We start from the raw sequence: 26,643 nt of genomic DNA, 5'->3' as shown, positions 1-26,643 counted from the left end.
ATGTGCCTGTCTCAGAGTCTCTAAAATACCCCGAATGTTTCGGCCTCTACCAAGGCATTCCAGGCACTCACAACTCTTTACCCCTGCTATCTCCCTTAAACTTTCAACCCTTCACTTTGTCCAGAAGTTCTCTGGTGCTTGCTACTCCCACTCTGGGAAAAAAGGAGCTAGCTGTCTACCTTATCTATTGGCTCTTTTACACAGAAACCTCAGAATTATTCCAAAAATTTTTGGCTTACTTACTCCGATGTGGTCATTTACACAGGGGCACTTTTACACAGCCTTCCTGTGTTGCCAAGTTTGTTAGAGGGGGAACGTCATATTAACAGGAAGTCTGAAATCTAAACCCACCGGATGCAATTCCTCATGTCCGCTGGACTAATATTCTCTCAGTCGCACACAATTGTAACAATTGTTTGTGCCTGAATGTTGAAATGCATTAAAATTGACCTGGACCTTTAGGGGTTGAATCTTGAAAGTTGGACCTTCTGACGGGGAGATAGATGTATGAGGTGGCACGGTTAGTATAGCAGTTAGCGCAACGTAGTTACAGCGCCAGTGACCCGGGTTGGAATCCGGTGCTGTCTGCAAGGAGCTTGTACGTTCCCTGCTGACCTGCTTGGGTTTTCCCTGGATGCTCTGGTTTCTTCCCACCCTCCAAATGTAATGTAGGTTAATTAGGTCTAATTGGGCAGCTTTCACTGCATTGTAAATTAAAATAAATCTGAATGCTTTTGTGCACAGAGTCTGTCATCACATGGTTAAATATAAAGACCCCTATACCAATCCAATGGCCTATCTCTGAGTAAATGCCACTCTCGGATGTCATCCACAAAATTGCATTGGGAGCAGGCATTCATTATGAGCCCTCGAATTTCCACAGCATTTGTTCTTTGGAAAGTTGCACCAACCACGTCTTCAGCGACCTTTACATTTTCTGGTTATCGGGGGAATCTCTGGAAATGCACCAATATTTACGGCATTGCCTCTGGAATGAGCAAATGGTCATGGGACAATGGGTGAGGGAGGGATTTGTGGTCCAGATTGGACCGCTTACAAGGGGCCGGAGCTGAGGAATGCATCAGGAACTAGGAGGGGTTGCTCTATCCTGCACCATTAGTGGGGGGGGCGGGGGGGGGGGGGAGTGAGGAATGAACCCGAGTTTCCAAAAATCAGCTGATATTTACAGAGTGATCCACTGGAATGAAACAAATGTACCAGAGAGCCTCAAAGGGCTTCATAATCGACAGGTGAGGGCTCCAGAACGAACAGGATTTGCTTACAAGGGGAGCATCTTATTTAACCAATGTTTTGAAGAGTGGGGACGAGTGGGAATGGTGTCACGAAAATCACCTCCCAAAAATTACATTTGTAAGCCTGCCGACATTTTTCCATACCCTGATAAAGGGCTCAAGCCCGAAACATCAGTTATGTATTTTTCTATATAGAGGACGCTGTTCAACCAGCTGAGTTTCTCCAGCTTTGTGTTCTTGCGTTGGTAAGACAGATTGACTGGAATGCATCAAAACTGAACAGTGCTGGGATTATTCAGCAGGTCATGTTCACGCTGAATGCACCAATATTGGCATGGGAGCCTAAAACACACAGACACTGAAACCCAGTTTGAAAAGCTCATAACTACTTTTAAAGCACCAACAAGCAGGATGGGGGGAGGGGGGAGGGTTAGTGAACTGGAGAAATATTCCCTCTGATTCATATGATTCATGGAGCAGGGGTTTTGAAGGAACAAGAGAACAAACCACACCTTGTGGCTTGTCCATTATTCTTCTTCCTTGCATCATATCGTCAATGGTGTTAGTGCCAAAGGCGCACATTTCTGGCATGTGTACAACAATAAAATAAAGGCAGTATTTCTTCGACAATTAAATAGGCAGACAAGTGGCCCCTTCAATAAGGCTGTGTGAGAAACAGAAGTACCTTCACAGCTGTGACACCCTGATCATTGATCAAGAACTAGTGGTTGGAACCGGGCAGCTATTCCAGTTTCCATATTCAACAAAGACCTTGATAATCTAACGTTACCCCCTCCCCCCCACTCCCTGCCAAATATTATTGTAACCCAAGATACTCATACGACCAGTGTCAAAAACAAACTGACAAAGAAAATGGTTGTTTTTTTTTACATAACTGCAGATGCAGGAAAGCTGAAATAAAAACAGAAACTGCTGGAAATGCTCAGCCATTCATGCAGTACCTGCGGAAAGATAAGCCGAGGTAATGCTTCCGGTCAAATTCCCTTCATTAAGTCTCTGGGTTGTGAGGGAAAGGATATACCGTTGTTGAGGAGTGTCCCATGTGTGGAGAGGTTGAGTAGACTAGACAAGAGTAGAGGGTTCCTTCTTTCCTTTCTTTACCTCCTTAATTTTGACAACATGGCGTCAGAATGTGCTGGCTCTTCGCTAAACTTTGAATGGCGGGCAAAAGAAAGTTCTAAACTGGCCCTTGGCCAATGAAAAGCATGGACTTCAACGAGCATCACATGGCAAGAGAGACCAACGATGCAAAAGTTGGTCAATGAAAGCATGAAATAAGTTCAAAATGAAATAGAGATCTTATAGAACCTGGGACTCAACACTGCAGAGCAGCAACCAGAATGAAGCTGACCCTGTGGTAAAAGCAGCAAAGCACAAAATGGAGTTAAGCAGGAATGCACTGCCAAACCGAGGCAACTCATAAATTGGAGCACTTAATATTTCGCCTGGGCACACTCCAAACCAATGGCATTAATGTCAACCTCTCCAGTTTCCCTGAGTCTTTCTCTTTCTTTCCCTATCCCCCTGTCTCCTTCCCCCAAGCTCACTGATCCACTTCCCTTCCCTCTCCATTCAGAGACAGCTCCCTCCCCTATCGCTTCTGTGACAGAGTATTTAGAAATGTTTCTGGGAGATTGGGAAAGGTTTGTACGGGATGGTCACATGCAAGAAGTGCTGGAGCTCTGATGATACTGGAGACATAGTGGCTTCTCACACCTTTTTGCAAGAGCTTTGAAAAGTGCTCAAAAGACGTCACAAAATGAGCTCGTTTACCCAAAAGTAACAGATGAAAAAGAATGCTGGCTCCGCTATTGTCTGCAGGATACTTGCACCATTTCATCAGATGCAAGGATCGACAACGAGATAGACAACAGACTCGCCAAGGCAAATAGCGCCTTTGGAAGACTACACAAAAGAGTCTGGAAAAACAACCAACTGAAAAACCTCACAAAGATAAGCGTATACAGAGCCGTTGTCATACCCACACTCCTGTTCGGCTCCGAATCATGGGTCCTCTACCGGCACCACCTACGGCTCCTAGAACGCTTCCACCAGCGTTGTCTCCACTCCATCCTCAACATCCATTGGAGCGCTTACATCCCTAACGTCGAAGTACTCGAGATGGCAGAGGTCGACAGCATCGAGTCCACACTGCTGAAGATCCAGCTGCGCTGGATGGGTCACGTCTCCAGAATGGAGGACCATCGCCTTCCCAAGATCGTGTTATATGGCGAGCTCTCCACTGGCCACCGTGACAGAGGTGCACCAAAGAAAAGGTACAAGGACTGCCTAAAGAAATCTCTTGGTGCCTGCCACATTGACCACCGCCAGTGGGCTGATATCGCCTCAAACCGTGCATCTTGGCGCCTCACAGTTTGGCGGGCAGCAACCTCCTTTGAAGAAGACCGCAGAGCCTACCTCACTGACAAAAGGCAAAGGAGGAAAAACCCAACACCCAACCCCAACCCACCAATTTTCCCCTGCAACCGCTGCAATCGTGTCTGCCTGTCCCGCATCGGACTTGTCAGCCACAAACGAGCCTGCAGCTGACGTGGACTTTTTACCCCCTCCATAAATCTTCGTCCGCGAAGCCAAGCCAAAGAAGACTTGCTGTTGTAAGAGGGTCATTTGGTGTGGCAAGCAGAGAGAGTCACAGTGTTTGAGTGAGAGAGAGAGAGAGAGCAGAGACTCTGACAGTGTCAGCCAGCAGAAGTTGCTGGGACGGAAACAGGACAAGCTGGCAAGTTTTTGGAAAACAGCCTGGTCAAAGCCCTTGTGGTTCGTGCAAGAGGAGAGGACTGGATGTCTAATGTTTTACTTGGAGTAAGCGAAACCAAAAGGAACTCTGTGATGACCTGAAAGAAAGAGGTTATCATCTGGAGGTCCCTGACGGGGCAACTTACGTCAGCAAGACACTGAGGTGACTGATGGAAGTACCTCAGTTGTGGATGTCCTGGAACAACACACCTCTCTCTGAAAACGAACAAGAATCTTCTTGAACGGTAACCATTTACCTTTCGAGCACCAAAGCCTGGTGAACTTTATACATGTTAAATTCTGTGGACAGTTTAAGAATTGCCTGTAACCAGTGAACTTGGAGGAATGAGACGTGAGATTGGACAGTGAACCAAAGAACTTTTCTGAACTTACACACACGCATTACGTACACGTGCGCTTAGAATTAGAAGGGGGTTAAGTTAGGTTAGTTAAGTCAATAGTGAAAAGTTAAAGTGTGATTCTGTTTTCATGTTTAAAGATAATTAAAAGCAACTTTTGTTTAAGTAACCATTTGTCTTGGTGAATATCTATTGCTGCTGGATTTTGAGGTTCTATGGGCTCGTAACACTTCTTAGCTTATTTCTCCTCTATCCTGCCACCTATATCCACTTCTTACCTATTAGCCTGTACTCCACCCCTTTCCCTTCCTTCCTCCCTCCTCTTCGCTTTCACCTCAACTATTTTTATTTAGTGAAGTAATCTCAAAATGGAAATTAAACCCTGCTTTCATTTGCGCATACCTTGATGAAGGACTCAGGCCCAAAATGAAGGTTAGCCTTTACTTCCCATCGATGCTGCCTAACCTCCCAAGTTTCTTCAGCACATTTGTGTATTGGAGATACAAAACTGAACAAGGCACAACAGAGCTCTGGTCATGACAGAAAGCTATAATGTCCAATTACCTGTCACTTCAAGGTGACTAGAATGGAATCAGGGATGAAGGGTTGCAGCATCAACTTTAGACTGGGAAAATTACGGGCTGTTCTTCTAGAAGCAAAAAATGGATTTGATAAAGATACACAGGATCATGACTGGTAAATATTTATTAATTTGGAATAACAAGCCCTTCCAACCTGCACTGTCTAAATGCACCCCTGCAACCAATTAACCTATTAATCATATACGTCTTTGGGATGTGGGGGGAAACCTGAGCACTCTGTGGAAATCCATACAGACAGTGCCAGATTGGAACCCTGTTCACTAGCGCTGTAATAGCATTGCGCTAACACCACAGTGACTATGCCATCCTTTTTTTAAATGGTGCGATTACTTATTATAGGGTGACTAGATTTTAATCTTTGGGCAATAGTTGCAGGTGGGATTTGAGGCAATTATTACCCTGAGGCATAATCACAGCACCTAATAGCCTGAATATGGTTGAGAGTGCCTGATCTCAGAAGCTAAGCTAAAGGGGAGACTGCTGTGCGGGGTGCTGGCCAAACTCTCCGTCTGCCTTACAGTAGACAAAAGTTAAAGAATTTCATGAAAGTTACATTCTAAATGAGTATTACACGACAATAATAGAACGTTTACTTTTTTACCTTTTAAAGAATGGGAACTCGTTGCCTTTAAGGGTGCTGAGGGGAGAAGCCATCAGGGTTTTCAAAAGGGAATTGATAGAAAATAGGGCTATGGGAAAGAGTGGGAGGATGGAAATGTTGAGATTACTTCACAAAAAATCGGCACAGACCCAATGTTTTGAATGGCCTCCTTTCAAACAACGTAATGACTTTGAGTTGAGAATTTATTGTCATATGCATGAGTACAATGTACTTCCTGCAAAAAAATACCCTGCTTCATGTGCAGATGCTGGGGTCGAGTGCAAAATATAAACGTGCCGGAGAAACCCAGCAGGTCACGCAGGATCCATTGGGTAACTAACCACTGTTGCAGGCTTGGGCCCTTGGTTGGGTACAGTAAAAATTCCTGGTATCCAGCACCTATGGCATTAGTAGATGCCGGATAAGTGAATATTTTGGTTGCTTGAGACTGCATGTTGCGTGATTGGCGAACTAATGGCGAGACATGCCAATAATAAATTTCAGTATTTTTTTACCTATTTATTTTCCATGATTTTTTTTCCAGTTTCTTGAATTCCATGAACAGGGGTTTTACTGTATGTAAAAAAAAAACAGGCAAAATAATAAAAGATATGGGGTTGGGGTGGTGGTCATGGTGAAGAGAGGAGAGGTGGGAGGAAGTGGTTCTAAGCTCTAAGAACTGGGTGCTATGCCAAGAAAGAGATCATTCAGACAAGTTGGTGACTTACGCAAGATGAATCATCTTAAAAGACCAAACACCAAGAGTGCACAAGAAAAGGGATTCCAAAGTTCAGGGATGAGGCAACTAAGGAGTGGCTGCCAATGCTGGGGCATCGGAAGTCGGACATGCCCTGTACATGCCCTGTTATTTTCAATGAAGAGGGTAACTGAAGTAAGGGAAGTACAGAACCACGAGGCGGGTCCGTGGTGTTGAAGGATATTGAGACATGAAGAAAAACTGGCAAAACCTGAACAGATCACTCTTGGAAGAAACTGTCATGTCTCCTGCTTAGCAAGAGTGCCTGCAGTTGGTTGCCTAAATGCCTCAGGATACCTTGAGGTTACTGTATAAATTCAAGACTTTATCTCCTTTTGATTGATCGCACTGAACTTTTTAAAGAGGACTAGGTGTGCACTTTATACCAAAGCAGTACACAAAAGTTCTGGAGGAACTCAGCATGCAGAGGAAGTAGAAAGCAGTCGACACTTCGGGCATGAGCCCTCCTACAGGATTCGGGATGAAAGGTCAACTGCCTTTTTACTTCTTATGGATGCTACAGGACCTCCTGAGTTCCACCAGCAGTTTTGTCCAGGGCACTAGACCACAGCATCGGCAGGTTCTCTTGTTTACCAGCCATTTATCTCTGAGAGGTAAAAAGAGATTTGTTTTGTTTTCACCACAGTTCTTGGCAACTAGCCATCGGCCTTGACAAAAAAAAACTGCATTCATGGTGAGACAGTAAAGCCTTGAAGGGGTTGATGGTTTAGAATGAGAAACCTGCTTTGCCTGCCTGTTTTGACTTTGAACTCCTTATTTATGATCTCTTTCCTGAATAAGCATCTCAACAAAACAGTTTGGCAACTCCACCTGTCACCTACCTCTGGATATGGGAATGAGTTTTGCCTCCTTCTTAAATTCCCACAGGAGCTGCACAACTGTCAACCTGCAATTGACTCTGAATTCTGAGTTGACCTAGATGGTGGAATGGAAATCTCCTGGGTGTTGTTAATCTGTTACCAGGTATGTCCTGATCACTTCCACTCAGAGGTGGAGAGAACTTACAAATGCTCTCTGCCCCTATACTGCTACCAATTCTTCAATAGAACTATAGGAGTTCAAGGGGATGCACAACTTTTACGAGCACAATGAGGGATCAGCAATAAATGCCAACAACGCCAAAAAATAAATTCCAAAATGTTTCCTCTCAATTTAAAAAAAATTAACTTAGACATCCAGCACAGGAACAGCCCACGAGCCCGTGCCACCCAATTACACCCAATTGACCTACGTCCCTGGTAAGTTTTGAATGGTGGGAGGAGACTGGAGCACCCACGCAGACATGGGAGGATGTGCAAATTCCTTACAGGCAGCGCAGGATTCAGACCCCAGTCCCCGTCGCTGGCAGTGTAACAGCGTGGGCCTAACTGCTACGCTAACCGTGCACTTCTTGCTGCTGCCATTACGGAGAAGGTACAGAAGCCTGAAGACCAGCTTCGTATTTCCAACAGCTGTCAGATTCTTGAACCTCCCCTTACGACCCAAACTTAAATTACTCCAGGACCACAGAAAGATCGGTTCGCGCTGCTGAAATATCACTTTTTTTCTTGCGCTACCTGTAACTGTGAATATTTACCATCTATAATTGACAAGAAAACCCTTGTTATCCAGAATTGGAGCAACTGGTAGCCTCAAGCCACTGGAAAAAAAAATCACGGAAAGTAAATCGGTTAAAAAAAGGACACTTAAAACGGGCACGCCTTGCTGTTAGTCCTCCAATTACGCAACATGCAATCTCAAGCAACCAGAAAATTCACTTATCTGGCATTGACCAATTCCCGTAGTGGCAGATACCAGAGTTCTACTGTATAGTTAGCGTCTTTTTTTGTACTGCGGTAACTTAATGTACACTATTGTAGCTGGTTTATCTTACACTGCAGCAAGTGAGTACTTTGGTGTATGTAAGGTGTACTCAGATGTATGACAATAAACTCATTACCCTACATCCCACTGAAACAAATTCTGTTGACTGACAAATTTGATTGGAGAGCCCATTCTTTAAAAGTGATAAGATGAAAGGAACCATGGTGATTGTGATCAGGGTGAGAAATTCAGAGGTTTTGAGTTGAAATCTCACTAGAAGCAAATTAGTAGTCTATGAGCTTGCATTTGATAAAATCACCAGGACAGCTGTCGGATTATTGCAAAAATCCAACCAGTTTTTTTAAATGAACTTATCACTGTCATGTGGTCCGGCACGCACGTGGTCACCCCCCCCCCCCCCCCCCCCCCTCACTGTGCACGGATAAAATGCCTGTCAGGTTACCTCTTGTAACCTACCGGTACTTATTTCCTTTGCTCTACATAAAGAGGGATGCAAAAGTGCCAATCAAACCTGATGACATTGTGCTGGATTTACAGCTTCATTTCAAGGAAAGGAAACTATCAGGGGAGGTCTTGCAAGAACTTGTGTTGCTGTGGGGTTTATAGAATGTTAAAATGCCCCTGCATGTTTCATGGGAGTTCTGTCAAACAAAATTGGTCACCGAATCATATTAAGGAGATAAAATGCCAAAGGAATAAAAAAAACCTGATGACACAGGTAGGTTTTTAAAGAATGTTTTAATTGAAGAAAGGCAGGTGGAGAGGCTGTGAGGATGAGAAAGTAATTCTGGAGCTGAGAGCCTTGGTGATAGAAATCTCAACTCCCACTGGTGTTGCAATTCCAATCCCACATGTGCAAGATTTCAGAGAAGGAGGAGCACAGTGCCTTGGAGGCCAGCTGAGCTGGGAGAGGTTATTGACAGGATTGGGAAACCAAAAAGATTTACAAACAGGATGAGCATTTTAAAATCAAGCCACGCAAGTCAATAAGCTCAGGTGGGTGACTGGAACCCGTCATGATCTGGCCAGCTGAGTTCCCGATGAATTTGTTGAGGAACTAAATTGGGATGAGAAGGTTAAGGAGTTCATTGTCATATACATTGTACATATGCACCAAAATTCTTTCTTGCTGCAGCCAAACAGGTACTTTGTTAAAAGGAAAACTACAATAGTATAGATTAAATAACCAGATAGAAATACTGTAGATAGTAGATACAAACGAAAGGTCGTAAATATTCAGTTACCATCGTGCAAGTAAAAAAGTGGCATTAAAATAGTGCAGTCTTTTTTTGTGACTTTGGAAGAGTCCATGAATAGTGTAACTTGGAAGGTTCTAGAGGATGATGGCTTTTGAGAATAATCCTTTCTTGAACCTAGACCATGCGAAAAATGCAGTGAGAACTATAGTCTCATGCCAAACATGACCACGGTGCAAGAATCGACTGCTAGTTAACTATGGCATGTGTAAGGGATTCCGTTCAGTGTGTATCTACATGGAGTTAGAAAGGAGGCAACGCAACCACTGCCAACGCCTCTGAGGAAAAGTATTTTTCAAAGGGATTTACACAAATCTCAGTCTGTTTCCTTACTGTCACAAGGCAACGATACATCACAAGATAAATTGGGGCAGGATAGGGGTGGGAGGAGAGTGTAACTTGATATAGACCAAGTTATGTGTGTCATTAAAATTTAATGCAATCCACCTTTTGATCAGAATGCTGTTTTACCTCCTCCCCGAGGCCCCAGGAGACATTAATGGGCAGCAAACACTTGTGGAAGCCCCTTGCCGCCTTCAGTGTTTCCAACCGAAACAGTCACTGTGCCATTTAAATGATCAGCGAGCCGGAAACGGACCAAGGAGGTGTTGGAGGATCAGTGTAGCCACAGAGTTGCTATTGCATCACTGAGGTGATCCATTAGACATAGAATGCCCAGGAGTTGGCTCTCTTTTCAGGACCTTTATCTTTCTCAAATCTTGATGATCACTTCAATAGCCTTGAAATTGGATTGAGCTTACATGTGAGCTTTGTTAGCATCCACTGAAATGTCATCGACAATTTGCGAATTGAGGAAATATCGTAGGGTTACCATATAAGACCATAAGCATAAATACGCTATGCAGCCCATCGAATCTGCTCCATCATTGAATTATAAGCTGATCCATTTTTCCACTCAGCCCTACTCCCTGGTCTTCTCCCCATAATCCTGGCTAATCACGAACCTATCAATCTCTGAATGACCTGGCCTCCTCAACCGTCTGTGATAAAAGAAATTCCAGAGATTTACCACCCTCTGGTCGAAGAAATTCCTAAGCACCTCTGTTGTAAGCAGGTGCCCTTCAATCCTAAAGTTGGGCCCTCTTGTTTGAAACTCTTCCACCATGGGAAACAACTTTTCTACATCCACACCTTACAACATTCAAAATATTTAAATGAGATTCCACCTCATTCTTTTAAATTTCAAAGATTACAGGTCAAGATATGTCAAATGCTCCTCAGATGATCGTCTCTGCCTTAACTACACCATGGCTTCACTATTGCCTGTGATAACAAATTCCACAGATTTACCACCATCTGGCTGAGGAGTATTTGATGGCTCTGGGACTGTACTCAGTGGAGTTTAGAAGGCACTGTGGGGGGGGGGGGGGGGTGAAACATTGAATATGGAGTGGGGTTGATGGAATGGCAGGGTGGAATTGATGTCTTATGTCTAATATTTTATGTAACATTCTTGTGTTGAGCAGCCAGACTCATGGAGTAGAATGGGATCTCATCAGTTCCCAAACTGGCAGCTCTATCCAGAGCTCGAATACATCATTGTTATGTTGATCTTTGGGAAGCGAGCCCGAACTGAGATAAATCTGTCATTGGCAGCCATAGTACAAGAAAAGGAAAAAAATCCTGCCCTGGGGATGGGCGAAATGCAGCAATGAGAGAAGAGGCGATCACTTGTGAGTTTGAGCAAATCCTCTCCTGACCCCCCTACCCATGAGCCCCTCCCATGCCACAAGACCACCACGAGGTGCCAGCTGATCAAGCGGGTCGGTGATAACAGCAAAGGATCCAATGGATGGAGGGAGCACCGACCATTCTGCCAACCGGTGAAAGCTGAGGTGGTGTGAAGGGCGTGGGTTTCATCACAGTGAAGTGAAGGCTGTTTCACTGATGTCTTATCCCCTAGTGATATGAATAACATTGAAAGAAGAAAGAGGAGTGTTACCAGAGCGGAGAACTGACTTACAGGAAAAAGTTAAACAGGTTGGGACTTTATTCCCTGGAGCGCAGAAGAATGAGGAGAGATCTGATGGAGGTATGGAAAATTATGAATGCAAGCAAGCTTTTTCCACTGAGGTGAGGAGAGATAAAAACCATTGTTTAAGGGTGAAAAGGGCAAAGTTTAAAGGGAGCATTTGGGGGAACTTTACCCAGAGAACGGTGGAGTGTGGAATGAGCTGAAAGCGGAATTGGTAAATGCAGGGTCAATTCTGACATATAAGAAAAACTTTGGCAGGTATGGAGGGATATGGACTGGGTGGAGGTCATTGAGACTAGGCAGAAAGGTAGTTCAGCCCAGACAAGAAGGGCCAAAAGGCCTGTTTCTGTGCTGTAATGTTCTATGGTTCTATGAAGTGATCAACAAAATCCATGTGGTCCAGAAGAGCTCTGGTCTCTGCCCACAGTGGGGTAAACATGTGATGTGTGGCCTGTGACATCAGGACTAACTTGTCAATCCATCAGTCCTGCTAAGGTGAATCATGACAGTTTGATTTCACCCACGACCTGGCCTGACAAAACAACTCACTTGAGCAATCAGTGAATTGAAAAGGCATGTGCAAATAGATCCAATTGCTAGACTATTTGTTCCTCAGGCAATATTAAATAAAATCCCTTCAGGCTCAGTTTGTTACAGGGTGGCTTAAAGCATTAAGAGTCTTAAAGGAGCTATGCCATTTCACTGGCAAGCAATACAGAATGAATAATGATGCCACTTCATCAATCAATGATTTGGATAGAAGGGTAGGGAAAAAAGGGCCTGCTTAAACCCATGTGGAGATTACTGCAATTCCTGATGAAAAAAAATATTCCCTAGCAAAAATCCATGCATGAGTGATTGATGGATAAAAATTAGTTAGTCATCACAATTCTTCTGGGAATACCACTGTCACAGTATTAGAGCGAGAAAGGAGATAGAGCACAGTGAAAAATAAGGCTACCATTTTCATAATGGTGTGCATGCACACACATACACACACACACACACACCACACATTACACACACACATACACACATTACACACACACACACACACACACACACACATTACTCTTCTTTTCTTTGGCTTGGCTTCGCGGACGAAGATTTATGGAGGGGTAATGTCCACGTCAGCTGCAGGCTCGTTTGTGGCTGACAAGTCCGATGCGGGACAGGCAGACACGGTTGTAGCGGTTGCAAGGGAAAATTGGTTTGTTGGGGTTGGGTGTTGGGTTTTTCCTCCTTTGTCTTTTGTCAGTGAGGTGGGCTCTGCGGTCTTCTTCAAAGGAGGTTGCTGCCCGCCGAACTATGAGGCGCCAAGATGCACGGTTTGAGGCGATATCAGCCCACTGGCGATGGTCAATGTGGCAGGCACCAAGAGCTTTCTTTAGGCAGTCCTTGTACCTCTTTTTTGGTGCACCTCTGTCTCGGTGGCCAGCGGAGAGCTCGCCATATAACATGATCTTGGGAAGGCGATGATCCTCCATTCTGGAGACGTGACCTACCCAGTGCAGTTTGATCTTCAGCAGTGTGGATTCGATGCTGTCGGCCTCTGCCATCTCGAGTACTTCGATGTTGGAGATGAAGTCGCTCCAATGAATGTTGAGGATGGAGTGGAGACAACGCTGGTGGAAGCGTTCTAGGAGCCGTCGGTGATGCCGGTAAAGAACCCATGATTCGGAGCCGAACAGGAGTGTGGGTATGACAACGGCTCTGTATACGCTAATCTTTGTGAGGTTTTTCAGTTGGTTGTTTTTCCAGACTCTTTTGTGTAGTCTTCCAAAGGCGCTATTTGCCTTGGCGAGTCTGTTGTCTATCTCATTGTCGATCCTTGCATCCGATGAAATGGTGCAGCCGAGGTAGGTAAACTGGTTGACCGTTTTGAGTTTTGTGTGCCTGATGGAGATGTGGGGGGGCTGGTAGTCATGGTGGGGAGCTGGCTGATGGAGGACCTCAGATTTCTTCAGGCTGACTTCCAGGCCAAACACTTTGGCAGTTTCCGCAAAGCAGGACGTCAAGCGCTGAAGAGCTGGCTCTGAATGGGCAACTAAAGCGGCATCGTCTGCAAAGAGTAGTTCACGGACAAGTTGCTCTTGTGTCTTGGTGTGAGCTTGCAGGCGCCTCAGATTGAAGAGACTGCCATCCGTGCGGTACCGGATGTAAACAGCGTCTTCATTGTTGAGGTCTTTCATGGCTTGGTTCAGCATCGTGCTGCACGAAAACCAACAAGGTCGGGTCAGATACAGCAATGAGCTCTCCGAACCCTTCTCCATTAACAATGGCATGAAGCAAGGCTGCGTCCTGCACCAACCCTCTTTTCAAACACATATTACACACACACACATTACACACATACCACACATTATACACACACATTACACACACCACACACACATACACACATTACACACACACACCATGCACACACACATTACACATACACCACACACACATTACATATCTCTTTGGCTTGGCTTCGCGGACGAAGATTTATGGAGGGGGTAAAAAAGTCCACGTCAGCTGCAGGCTCGTTTGTGGCTGACCAGTCCGATGCGGGACAGGCAGACACGATTGCAGCGGTTGCAAGGGAAAATTGGTTGGTTGGGGTTGGGTGTTGGGTTTTTCCTCCTTTGCCTTTTGTCAGTGAGGTGGGCTCTGCGGTCTTCTTCAAAGGAGGCTGCTGCCCGCCAAACTGTGAGGCGCCAAGATGCACGGTTTGAGGCGTTATCAGCCCACTGGCGGTGGTCAATGTGGCAGGCACCAAGAGATTTCTTTAGGCAGTCCTTGTACCTTTTCTTTGGTGCACCTCTGTCACGGTGGCCAGTGGAGAGCTCGCCATATAATACGATCTTGGGAAGGCGATGGTCCTCCATTCTGGAGACGTGACCCATCCAGCGCAGCTGGATCTTCAGCAGCGTGGACCAGCGTTTCCACCAGCGTTGTCTCCGCTCCATCCTCAACATCCATTGGAGCGCTCACACCCCTAACGTCGAGGTACTCGAGATGGCACATATACACCACACACACATTATATACGCACACCACATATACATTACACACACACATACATTACACACACACCACATTACACACACACACACATGCACGCACACGCATGCACACGCACACACACACACACACACACACACACACACACACACACACACACACACACACACACACACACACACACACACACACACACACACACTACACAGTGCCTTTTCTGATTCAGCTCCTGATTTTTTTTCAAACCACTAGAAACATTTATACTGCTATTTTCATGTAAAAGAGTGATTTGCTTTTAAATTCTTCAGTACAAGGAATTGAATATTAAATGCATGGCCAGCTAATACATCATTCTTTGGATGTCACCACTGTAAAGTTCTATTGTGCATGAGACAACAGCAGGATCTTGCACTCTTAGCAAGATTAAAGGACTTGCTCCAGCTGTCTATGTGATCGCAGCGTGCATGGAGGTGGAATGTCACAAGGATGTAAGGAGATCAGGATTCAGTCTTCAGCATTTTCTTTGATTTTCCATCAAACAAGTAGAAGAAGATAGAGCCCTTAATATCATCAGGATCCACACTGCATCACTGTGTGGTGTGGTTGCTGCAGAGAAATGGATCGAAGGTCAATGCACAGGACCATAATAGAGTGGCAGAGGGGATCACTGGAATCTCCCTCCTCGCCATCGACGTGATCTAGCAGAATAATTATCTGAAGAGGGCACGTGAAATCCTTGAAGATCCCTTCCAGCTTGCAGCAAGCCAGCATCTTTCAGCTGCTCCCGTTGGGAAAGAGATGCAGGAGGATCAGAGTGAGCACCACCAGGCTGAGAGAATGCTGAACAACTAAAGGAACTAACCATCCGAGGCTATCATATTCATGAAACAATATTTATAAATTTATTTGTATATATACTTGTCCTGTGTATTGGATATTATTTGCCTGCATGTGTGATGTGTCTAGTTGTGCGTCTGCGTGTTTTGCACTGAGGACTGTGGAACGCTGCAACAGATGGCAATAAACTTGATTTAACTTCCCAAAGCACACTGCTGCCAACAATATTTGAATTATTTGCTGCCCTTATATGTTTCCACCTGCAATGCTCAAAATCCTGGGATGTATCCAGCACATGGGTGAAACCTTGCAGATGAGAACAATTAATAGACTCCCACTACAAGGACTCCTGCTTCAGTGTCTGTTTATTTCAGGAAGACCAGGAAAATTTAAAGATAGTAACATGGGAGCATGTTCAGAACTAACTATATTTTTGTATTCACAAGAACAAATTATTGCGATCATTTGACTATCAATAAAAAGAAATAGTCAATCCGTGAGTATTAATGGCGAACTGTCTTCTGGATGAAAAAAATGCCAGTCACCAATACCACATTTTCATTAAAAAAAAGATTGAATGAATAATGCTGATTTATTCAAAGTGGCTGGAGTATCAGACGAACAATCTATGACTGGATTTAACCCGCAGTTAAAGTCTCCTCCCATCACTAATGAATAAAGACTCAAATCAAGCAAAAAATTTAAAAACGTCATCCACATTTGGAGCATAAACATTAGCGAATACCACCAATTTGTTGTACAATTTCCCTGTCACAATAACAAAACGACCATGTGTGTCGGAGACAACACTGTGTTGAACAAAGGGAAGTCTGTGATCTATAAATCCTGTGGTTTAGCCTGAAATGAAGAGTGAAACTGCATGTGTGTTTTAATTTTTGCGTATATGTGTTTCTTGCAGAAATATAATTGGGACCTTCAACTTTTTAACATAAGCATAAATCTTATTTCATTTTACAGGGTGATTCTAATGTTAAAACTAAATAAATTGCTAGTTTGACTCATTTTAATTACTTAAAAAAAATAAAAGGCTTATAAGTAAAGAGCTAATTCCAGTTATATTGAACAGGTGTTAAAAATGAGATAACCAAAAATGGGAGATTTTTCTGCAAAGCCAAAACAGCTTCCAAGAAAAAGTTGACTTTGATTCCAAAATCTTTAAAGAATTTTATTCTGAACTGGATAGTTCGATTCTCCTAATGAAAATATTGTAATGAATAAGTGTTTTGATAAATTGAATATTCCTGTATTATAATTATTATAATTTATAAGCAATTGGATCATCTGATTTCCTGTGAAGAAATTATTGAGGCTATACATTCACTACATACTGGGAAGTCACCAGGTCCTGATGGATTTATTGGAGAATGTTATGGCTTTTCCCTCACAACTTACACCTTATTTATGTTCTGTTCTTTCTGATTTTTTAAAACTTGACCAAGTTGCCACAGTTTTTTGATGCGGCCTCTATATTGCTAATTCGTAAACAAAAATCCAGGCGACTGCCCTTTATACAGGTCAATTTCTTTACTCAAATTCTATCTAAAGTGTTGGCTCATAGATTTGAAAATATTTTACCATTTATTATAACTGATGATCACACTGGATTTATCAAAAATCAGCATTCTCATTTCAATATATGCTGTTTACTAAATATTATATATTCACCTTCTAAGGAGGTTTTGAAATGTGTGATATCTCTAGATGCAGAGAAGGCCTTTGATCAGGTAGAATGGAATTATTTATTTAAGACTTTAGAAAAATGTAATTTTGGGTCTGGCTTTATTCAATGGATTAAATTACTATATTTATCACCCTCTGTTCAAGTTCTTACTAATTTTCAGATTTCTAAACCATTTAAACTTCAGCTTGGAACCAGGCAAGGATGCCCTTATAAGTCCATTGCTTTCTGACTTGGCTTTAGAACCCTTCGCTTTCAATTTTCAAGAATCAAATGATATTACTGGCATTTTAAGGAAGGGCACAGCCAACAAAGTTTCACTTTATGCTGACAATTTATTGCTTTGGATTTCTAATCGCTTTCTTTATTTTCTCATTTTATTCAATTTTCAGGATATATCTACATAAGTCTGAACTTTTTCCTTTGAAAAATTTGGCACTGATAAATATTAACCTTCCTTTTAAAATTGTAAGAAATCAATTACTAAAAAAACCAAAAAAAATTTTTCAAAGAAATTTTTCTCACTTTAATCAAACGCATGAGAGGGGCATAATCAAACTGGTCGCCCCTTTCTTTATCGTTGGTTGGTCAAATCAACTCTATTAAAATGAATATATTACCTAAATTTATATACCTTTTTCAGGTTTACCCGTTTTTATTCCTGACTTTTTTTAAAATTCCCTTGACTCAATCTTATCTTTTTATACGTTTGAACATAATTGTCACAACACTAATCATGATGTACAGTACTTTTTAAAAAAATACTGAAGGCATGAACTCTTTTGTCCTGCAAAACATCCGCACCTAAAAAAAATTTACAAAAACTTTAAAAGAATGGAGGTTTAGCCTTACCAAACTTTAGGTTCTATTACTGGGCAGTCAATATGCAAAATATTACACTTTGGTCATATTATATTAGCTGTGAAGACTGTCCAATACGAGTCTCATTGGAATCTAATTCTGTTACCAAATTTTCTTTTATTTCCCTTCTTGAATCCTCACTTCCTACATCTTGAAATAAATTAACTAATAATCCAGTGGTTAAACATATTTTGAGGATATGGATACAATTTAGAAAACATTTTGGTTTAATGAAATTTTCTCTTTATATTCCTAATTTTTTTTTTCTAATTATATCTTTAAACCTTCCATGATTGACATAACTTTTAAAGAATGGTACAGATTAGGCATTGTGTTTTAAAGATTTACTTGTCAAGGGGAGTCCAACTTCTTTGAACAACCAATACTCATTTTTTCTTTATCTGCATATTAGAGAATTTTTGTGATCTCAACTACATGCATTTCCTAAGAGATCTGATGACAATTTAATTGATGTAATTTTTAACTTACAACCTTTTTTTTAATGGTTCAATATTTAACATTTATTATGTTGGAAATAAGAGAGGCCCTCAGATAAAAAAATTTTTAAAGCCTGGGAACAAGACCTACAGCTTTTAAATTTTGAAGAAACTTGCAATGTAATTTTCAAATTAGTTAATACCTCTTCTTTATGTGCCTGCCACTCTCTCCTACGATTTAAAGTAGTCCATAAGGCTCAAAGTGTCTCATTTTTATGCGGATGTGTCTCCTCGTTGTGATATATGCAACAAGGGAGATGCTTCATTAATTCATGTTTTGGACATGTCAGAGTCTTGAGAAATACTGGAATGAAGTATTTCAAACTTTCTCTGTACTCTTTAAAGCTAAGTTTAAACCTAATCCGTTAACTGTCTTATTTGGTATTGTTGGAGAGAATGGCACAACTTTAATGGCATCTGATTTGCATGTACTAGCTTTTATTTCTCATCGTTAAGTGGGCAGTATTGCTCAGACGGAGGTGCTCCGCCTACTCGTGCTCAATGGCCATTTGACATTATGTCATGTTTAAACTTAGATGCTCAGTTTTCGATTTGAATTCAAATTTTCAAACGCTGTGGGGACCCTTCTTGAATTACTTTCATAGTCTTTGATTTGATATGAAGGTAGAAGTGGTAACTAATAAGGTAATTTATTACTCCAATAAGAATTCTGCCTTCCTTTTTTTTGGCCAAACAGCTTCGTTTTTGGTAGTGGGTTTAGATTTGTTTTTATACTAAAATAGTAATACAATGTAGTAATTTTTTTGATTGAGAATGTGGAGTATCTTGGATCAAATTATATGATTTAAGTGTAATGTATCCTTTTGACTTTTAACTTACTCTGTATTTTTCGATGTGGAATTTCAAGGTTAATAAAAATGAAAGAGAAACAGGAGACTGATTTCACACAGTCAGTGGCCATTGATTGCTCACAGGTTCCAAGATTGACAAACTTGACACAAACTGATTCTCAATGCACGTGCACTTCTGAACAAAAACTGGCAGGTTTCCAAAAAACACATTTAAAATCATTAAGCAGGAATTCCTAAGATGCTTTCAGTATTTACCTAATGTTTTGCTTTGAGCATTATATGAATGTAATGAATTTTGGACAAAAACTATCCAAGTTTCCAGATGATGGTTGAACTTTGTCCTCACTTCCAAAAGTAGGAGGCAATGGTTGGAGGAAGCCCTGACCTGGATCTTCCCACGCCTCAGTCAAAACAAGGAAGTCGAGAGGCAAGGAGGAGATACTGGGGTCGGCGGGGGGTGGCAATGCCCAGAAGTGCTGGAGATCTCAGCAGGTCGCACAGGCTTTCTAGGAAGTAAAGGGTAACCAATGTTTCAGGCCTGAGCCCTTTGCTAAGGTTTGATTTCCTACACCTCAAATCCTTGGTGCCTGGGATACTAAATCAATAGAAAACTTTTCCTTTCCCATCAATCTTCATTTATTTTTATCTGGAACCTTTGGTCCAATTTACTGTGCTGCAGCTATTTGATTTTTGTCACCAATAAGTTTCCATTGATCAATGTAGAATCCACTGCAAAGTAATTTGACGAAAAATAACACTTTAGGTTAAATAAAGTCTGCTGCTAAAATGGTGGAAGCATTAGGTGTTCGGAAGATATGTAGAGGGAACCTGTCATTTTCACAAATTGTCATCTGACACTATGTGTATCAATACGTGTTTCATGTCTTGGTATTGTGAAAATAGTTTAAATGTTGTCACTTGATTCAAAAGTGAAAGGGAGATAAAGTAATCCAGCTGAACCATAGAATGGAAAATAATGCAAGCATTTTCAATGATAGTATGCACAGACACACACAAACACACACACACACACACACACACACACACACACACACACACACACACACACACACACATAAACACACAAGTGCGCACACGTGCACACACACGCGCACAGACACACGTGCGCACGCACACACACACACGCACATACAAACACACACGCGCGCACGCACACCCACACAAACACGTGCGCGCGCACACCCACACACACATGTGCACAGACACACACGTGCACGCGCACACACACACACAAAACGTCCTTTCTGATGACGCGGCTGTAAAATTCTTATCCTCCCTCCACCATCTCAGCCCTACTTTCCTACTAAACAACAAGAGCTGACTTTATCTTCCGATTGGGTTTGTGGTGCCATGCTGTGCATTGCCTCCAGACAAATGCATGTGCTTTGAGGCACGCCTCAGGCTAGTGCCACCAGATAGAGTGTGCATAATATTCCCAGTTGGTGCAATAATGCCTGAGCTCCCTTATCTCCAGGCTGCCCGGACACCCTACCTAAAATTGACTTGTGTATCACACTGCATCGTTTAACTGTTAGCCAATTCTCTATCCAGGTTAATTGACCCTCCGTCACCAATCCCACAAGCTCTTAACTTTAGGATGGCTTCAGAAGGGGCTCAGGCCCAAAACGTCTGTAATATATTTTTACCCCTTATGAACACTGCAAGACCTGCTGAGTTCCTCCAGCATTTCTGTGTGTGTTTTACTTCAAAGGCACTGCTCCATCTGTCCATTAGCCTTGAACTGCTATCACCTACCGACCCCTCCCCCCCCTCTCTCAGTCATGAAGCAGGGTTTAAATTGTTAGTGTCCGCTTCCCTCCACCAATGTTTCCTGGCCTATAGAGCTCCTCCAGTAGTTTGTAGTTGCCTTTAGATTCCAGCACCTGCTCTACTCCCTTATCTGGCCTATATGCGGCCTCAGACCATAAATACGGTCAACTGAAGTGATAGCCACATCCCAATAATTTATAAAAACCGAGGTTTTAGGTCAGATCATTAGTAGTTTTTTTTAATCCTGAATTTATCAATGATTTTGATTTAAATTTCCTGGCTGCCATGATGGGATTCGAATTCATGCCTCAAAAGCAATGGTCCTGGACTCCGGCAGCTCAATCATTAGTTCAACGACTGTGCTTTTGTTCCCTTTGCCTCAAGCAACTGTGTCAGGTTACGACATGGCTAGTTAATATAAAATGAGCTCCAGCATGTACTGAAGAACAAGGCTTCAATAATTCGCTCCTAAAATTTCACTCTATTTAGGGGTTTGGCAGAGGTCATTAACAGCTTTGGAAAAAGTTCAGGTCACTGTTCGTTTGACTAAGTCATATCATCCTTTGACACTGGCCCATAATACTGGCTGAAGAGGACTAACACTTCACCACCAGAATTGCTTCCTTCCTATTGCAGTATAGGTCAGAACGCAGGCAGATAAAGTCACTGTGTTTCTTTGTCTGCATGTCAGGTGATTGGCAGACATGTGAGAGAAAGGTGAAATCTATACCTACCAGCGGCAATGAAGCAAGAAACCATAATCCCTGCTCAGTGTAGCAAGTATTGAGCCAATAACCTGACCCATCGCATCAAATGTCTGCTCCAGACATTTCTGCCAGAATCTCCCATTCAAACAACACAAAGAAGCAATCGTAGCAAAATAATTGGATTTTTTTTTAAAAAAAGGATATTGATTACTTCGTTTTTCTTTGCAAATCTTTCCGGCAAACATGACAAGTTTGTCACCCAAACACACTGGCAAATGCCTGAAGTTCCTTATTGACAAATTATAGGTGCTGGGACAATGGGAACAAGCAGCAAAAGGAGAATGGTATTTTTAGAGGGTCTTCCTGCACTTGGGGACATCTGGATTTCAGGATGTCTGAAACACTCTTTGGCCTTTGTGGAAGCACATTTAAAAACCTGCTTCAGAACCAGGCTAATAAAACATATCCCAGAAACACTCAAGGAATGTCTGATCCTGTACAGTTTCACCTTTCTCTTTTGGGGGGGGGGGGGGGGGCTAGTTATTTATTTTTAAATCTTGTATTTATGGAATTGCAATTTATAGTAATTTTGCTCCTTGCTCTGCACAATACAAATTTCTTGACACATTTTCAAGACAATAACCCTGATTCTGATCAGTTTTGCAGAGCTTATCACGTTTCACACAGCAATTTGGAAGAAGAACTTCCAGTGGGCAAATTGACTGTATTGTTCCTTCATTACCAGAGGTTCAAAAACACTCTGTTAATTAGCTGTGAACTATTCTGTGAACTCTACCGGCACCACCTACGGCTCCTAGAACGCTTCCACCAGCGTTGTCTCCGCTCCATCCTCAACATCCATTGGAGCGCTCACACCCCTAACGTCGAGGTACTCGAGATGGCAGAGGTCGACAGCATCGAGTCCACGCTGCTGAAGATCCAGCTGCGCTGGATGGGTCACGTCTCCAGAATGGAGGACCATCGCCTTCCCAAGATCGTATTATATGGCGAGCTCTCCACTGGCCACCGTGACAGAGGTGCACCAAAGAAAAGGTACAAGGACTGCCTAAAGAAATCTCTTGGTGCCTGCCACATTGACCACCGCCAGTGGGCTGATAACGCCTCAAACCGTGCATCTTGGTGCCTCACAATTTGGCGGGCAGCAGCCTCCTTTGAAGAAGACCGCAGAGCCCACCTCACTGACAAAAGGCAAAGGAGGAAAAACCCAACACCCAAACCCAACCAACCAATTTTCCCTTGCAACCGCTGCAATCGTGTCTGCCTGTCCCGCATCGGACTGGTCAGCCACAAACGAGCCTGCAGCTGACGTGGACTTTTTACCCCCTCCATAAATCTTCGTCCGCGAAGCCAAGCCAAAGAAAGAATTCTGAGGAACCCTCAGGTGAGACAGCATGAATGAATAAGAATCTTTCCCTTCTTCAGTGAGGTCTTTTGTGCATTTCAATCAGTTTGATAGACAAGTGGACCCCATTGGGTCAGTGCTTTCCGCAAGACCTGTTTGTCAAAGTCATTTTCTTCACAAGGTGTTACTTACCAAAGGCATTCACAAGGAATTGGTATTAAAGAGCAAAAAAAGGGTAGGACTTAAAACAGTAAATGGCAGGCCCCTGGAAAGTATTGTAGAAAAAAAGAGACCTCAGGATACAGGAGGAGAGATCCCTGCAAGTGGTGACTTGGGTGAAGATGAAAAACGTTGGGACCTGGTTATTCAGCTGCACAAGGCGCTGGTGAGTTCACATGTCACCCTGCATTAGGAAGGAAAGCTTTAAGTTGACAGGGACGCAGAGGAAATTCACCGGGATGTTTCCAGGATAGAGGGCTTGTGTTATAGGGAGAAGTTTTAAAAATAAACTGGGTCTTTATTCTCTCGAGTGTAGGAGACTGAGGGGGTGACCTTAAAGACGTTTACAAAAACATGAGGACCATGCCCAAAGTGAATTCTCAGTCTTTCCTCCCCCCTCTCCCCCCCCCCCACCCCCACCACCACGGGTAGACAAGTCTAGAACTAGGCTGAAGACTTCAAAGTGAGAAGAGGAGATTTAAGAGCTAACTTTTTCACTCAGAAGGCGGTCCATATCTGGAACAAGTTGCAAGAAGAAAATGTAGAACCAGACATAATTTTGATGCTCAAAGGGCATTTGGATAGATAGGTGGAGAGTCTGGACTTCATGAGGATATTTGGTGTGCCACCAAAGCCCCTCGCAAATCTCTACATGTGTACCGTGGAGAGCGCGATCTGACTGGAGGCATTACTGTCTGGTGCAGAGGTGCCAATGCACAGGACAGAAAAGGACTACAGAGAGTTGTGAGCCTGGCCAGCATCATCGGGGGCATCAATCTTCACTCCATTAATGACAATTACAAGAGACGATATCTCAAGAAAACAGTCTCTATCTTCAAGGACCCTCACCACCCACGACACGCCCTCTTTTCATTGCCAGCATCAGGAAAGAGGTGCAGGAGCCTGAAGACTAACAGCCAACGTCACAAATAAAAGCTTCCTCCCCTCTGCCGTCAAATTTCTAAATTTCTAAGTATCTTTTGCACTAATTTTTTTGAAGATCTAATGTAGAGCAATTGGGTAACAAGTAGCGCTGCTGCTAAACAATTTTTGAGACACGTTTACAACAATAAATTTTGTTTCAGGAAGTGGACCAAATGCATTCATATGGGATTAGCCTAGAATGTCACACTGGTTCACACGAATGAGTTGGGTTGAAGGGCCAGTCCTGCACAGTATGACTTGGACCTTTAATAGACCTTAGAAGAATAAGACTTGGGCTTATTAAAGCAGATCAGCTTCTGAGAGAATTTGTGAACAAAGAGAAGCTGGAGGAACCCAACAGATCAGGCAACATCCAGAGAGACAACCTATGAGTTGGGTGAGAACATTTCTCGAGATGACCATGGAGCCCCTGCAGTTTTGCTTTGTTCACTCGGCGTTCCAGCATCTGTATGTCTCTATATCGTGAGGTTGTTTCCATCTCCTTTCATGGGATATCCAGTTTGAGAGGGGTGCATTTCCAACATAGAGGAGGCATGGTTAGTGAAGTGGTTAGTGCAACGTTGTTACAGCACCAGTGATCAGGGTTCGAATACCCACGCTATCTGTAAAGAGCTTAGACATTCTCCTCGTGCTGCATGGGTTTCCTCCGGGGGCTCCGTTTCCGATCCACCGTTCAAAACACACCGGGGGTTGTAGGCCAATTGGGAGAAATGGAGCACTATGTGCTCATGGGCCAAAAGAGCCTGTTACCACACTGAGTTTCCGTATATATGTCTAAATATGGGTTGTCCAATTACGATTAAGATGAGGAGGAATTTCTTCCCTCAAAAGGCAATGGGTCTTTGGAATTCTCTTTTCCACAGAGGCGGGGAGGTAAAGGTAAAAATAGACAGATTTTTGGACTCCCATGAAAAGGTGAGGGATGGGTGTGGTGAGAGGTCAAAGGTTATGAGGGAAAGGCGCCTTGAGGCCAAGATCAAATCAGCCTTAATACTACTGATAGCCTTAGCTATAGCAAAAAAATGTATTATGTCAACCTGGAAATTAGAAGATAGCCTGAGAATACAGCAATGGTACTTAGAAATGAATAAATGTATTCCATTGGAAAAAATAACATATAATTTAAGAAATAACATCACAGTATTCGAACAAACTTGGGAACCGTACATGGAACACAACAGAGAAGTCCTACCGCGGACCTCCATCGCCTAAAATGACAGAAGGAGAAGAAGATGAAATGAACTTACCCAGTATGTAAAAGTAGAAGATGCAAATTTCTTGTTTATTTTCATTGTGTGATGACATTGTTTAATGGGTTTAATGTATCATATAGGTTGAACATTGAGTGGGTGGGGAGGGGGGGGTGAAGGAGGGAGGGAAGGGAGGGGGAAAAAGGGGAGAAAATGACATTGTGTATATTCAAGAAGGAAATGTTTATGTGTATTTTGGTTAGTATGGTTCATAGTGTGAAAAATAAAAAAATTTTAAAAAAATACTACTCAGTAGCAGAGTAGTCTTAAAATGCCACAGGGCCAACTCTCGGTCCTATTTCTTATGTTTGAAACGTCTGTGCTAGTTTGCTAGATGTCACAGAGCCTCGTTGAATGTCCTTTTGTAAGTCTGACTCCCCTTGAGTGGAATTCCTTTCCTGATCACTCATTGCTGCGTTGCCCTGAGAATGAGCCACGTTCACTTTTCCACTTTAATTTACAACTGCAGGCCAAACTTTACAGCTATGTGGGTAATAACCGTATAAAACATGCTGTGCAACTCTGAGGAAATAACTTGGACCCCTCAGCTCCAATCACATCGCAAGCTTTTATGTGCAAGGATAAGTTCAAGGGTATCTAGCAAGTAACCCAGGCAACTTAATTAAAGAATGTTTGCTTTATGCTCTATATTAACAGTTAGATTAGCCACTAATCTTAATGCCAGCTAGACTTTGGACAATCCCATCCTCATTGAATAACACCTTTGCCCAAGATTTAATCGCCAAAATATTTAATCAAAGAATGCGCATTCAAATAATACTTTTCACACACTTTGAATATTCTGGACATGAATGCCAGTGTGGCTTTTAACTGCAAATCAGAAAGAGGATTAAAAACTCTCATTGAATAAATTATGCTTGCAATACAAAATTTTCCATTCAACTAACATCAATATTTAACTACACTCTAACGATCAGTCTAAAATGGTGATCTACGAAGTGTGGGTTATAAAGATATGTAGCTTTGACAGATCAGTGATCATGAGATAAAGAAATCGAGCCAAGACATGGCTGATCCACTTATAGGACACTCCACTGCATTCAATGCCATTGATATATTTCCAACAGACCAAGTCTTTCTGGATAACAGGCACTGCCTGAAAATGCAGAAGACACATTACCAGGTTATGGCTGATTAGCCAATCTTGTCTGTTGCAGTTGGTCTCAGCTATCTGGGATCTGGTTT

The 26,643-nt window shown here is 42.7% G+C and overlaps 1 protein-coding gene across 14 annotated transcripts in view; it reads right to left on the bottom strand.

Annotated features, from left to right (window-relative positions):
• The window catches only part of ccdc85ca (coiled-coil domain containing 85C, a), a 253,447-nt gene that overhangs the window by 85,786 nt on the left and 141,018 nt on the right, over positions 1-26,643 (bottom strand). The window contains exon 2 of one of the 14 annotated variants that reach the window (XM_069916140.1): positions 4,974-5,039. The exons of the other annotated variants lie outside the window; for them this stretch is intronic. Within the exon in view, the coding sequence (XP_069772241.1) occupies positions 5,011-5,039 (29 nt within the window). The 3' untranslated portion in view covers positions 4,974-5,010. Of the gene's footprint in view, positions 1-4,973; positions 5,040-26,643 lie in introns of those variants that run through there. 14 annotated transcript variants of the gene reach the window in all.

The sequence above is a fragment of the Narcine bancroftii genome, chromosome 2 (assembly GCF_036971445.1).
Source record: "Narcine bancroftii isolate sNarBan1 chromosome 2, sNarBan1.hap1, whole genome shotgun sequence".
Taxonomy (NCBI): domain Eukaryota; kingdom Metazoa; phylum Chordata; class Chondrichthyes; order Torpediniformes; family Narcinidae; genus Narcine; species Narcine bancroftii.
The sequence above is the reverse complement of the archived record's forward strand: the minus strand, read 5'-3'. Positions and strand labels throughout refer to the sequence as shown.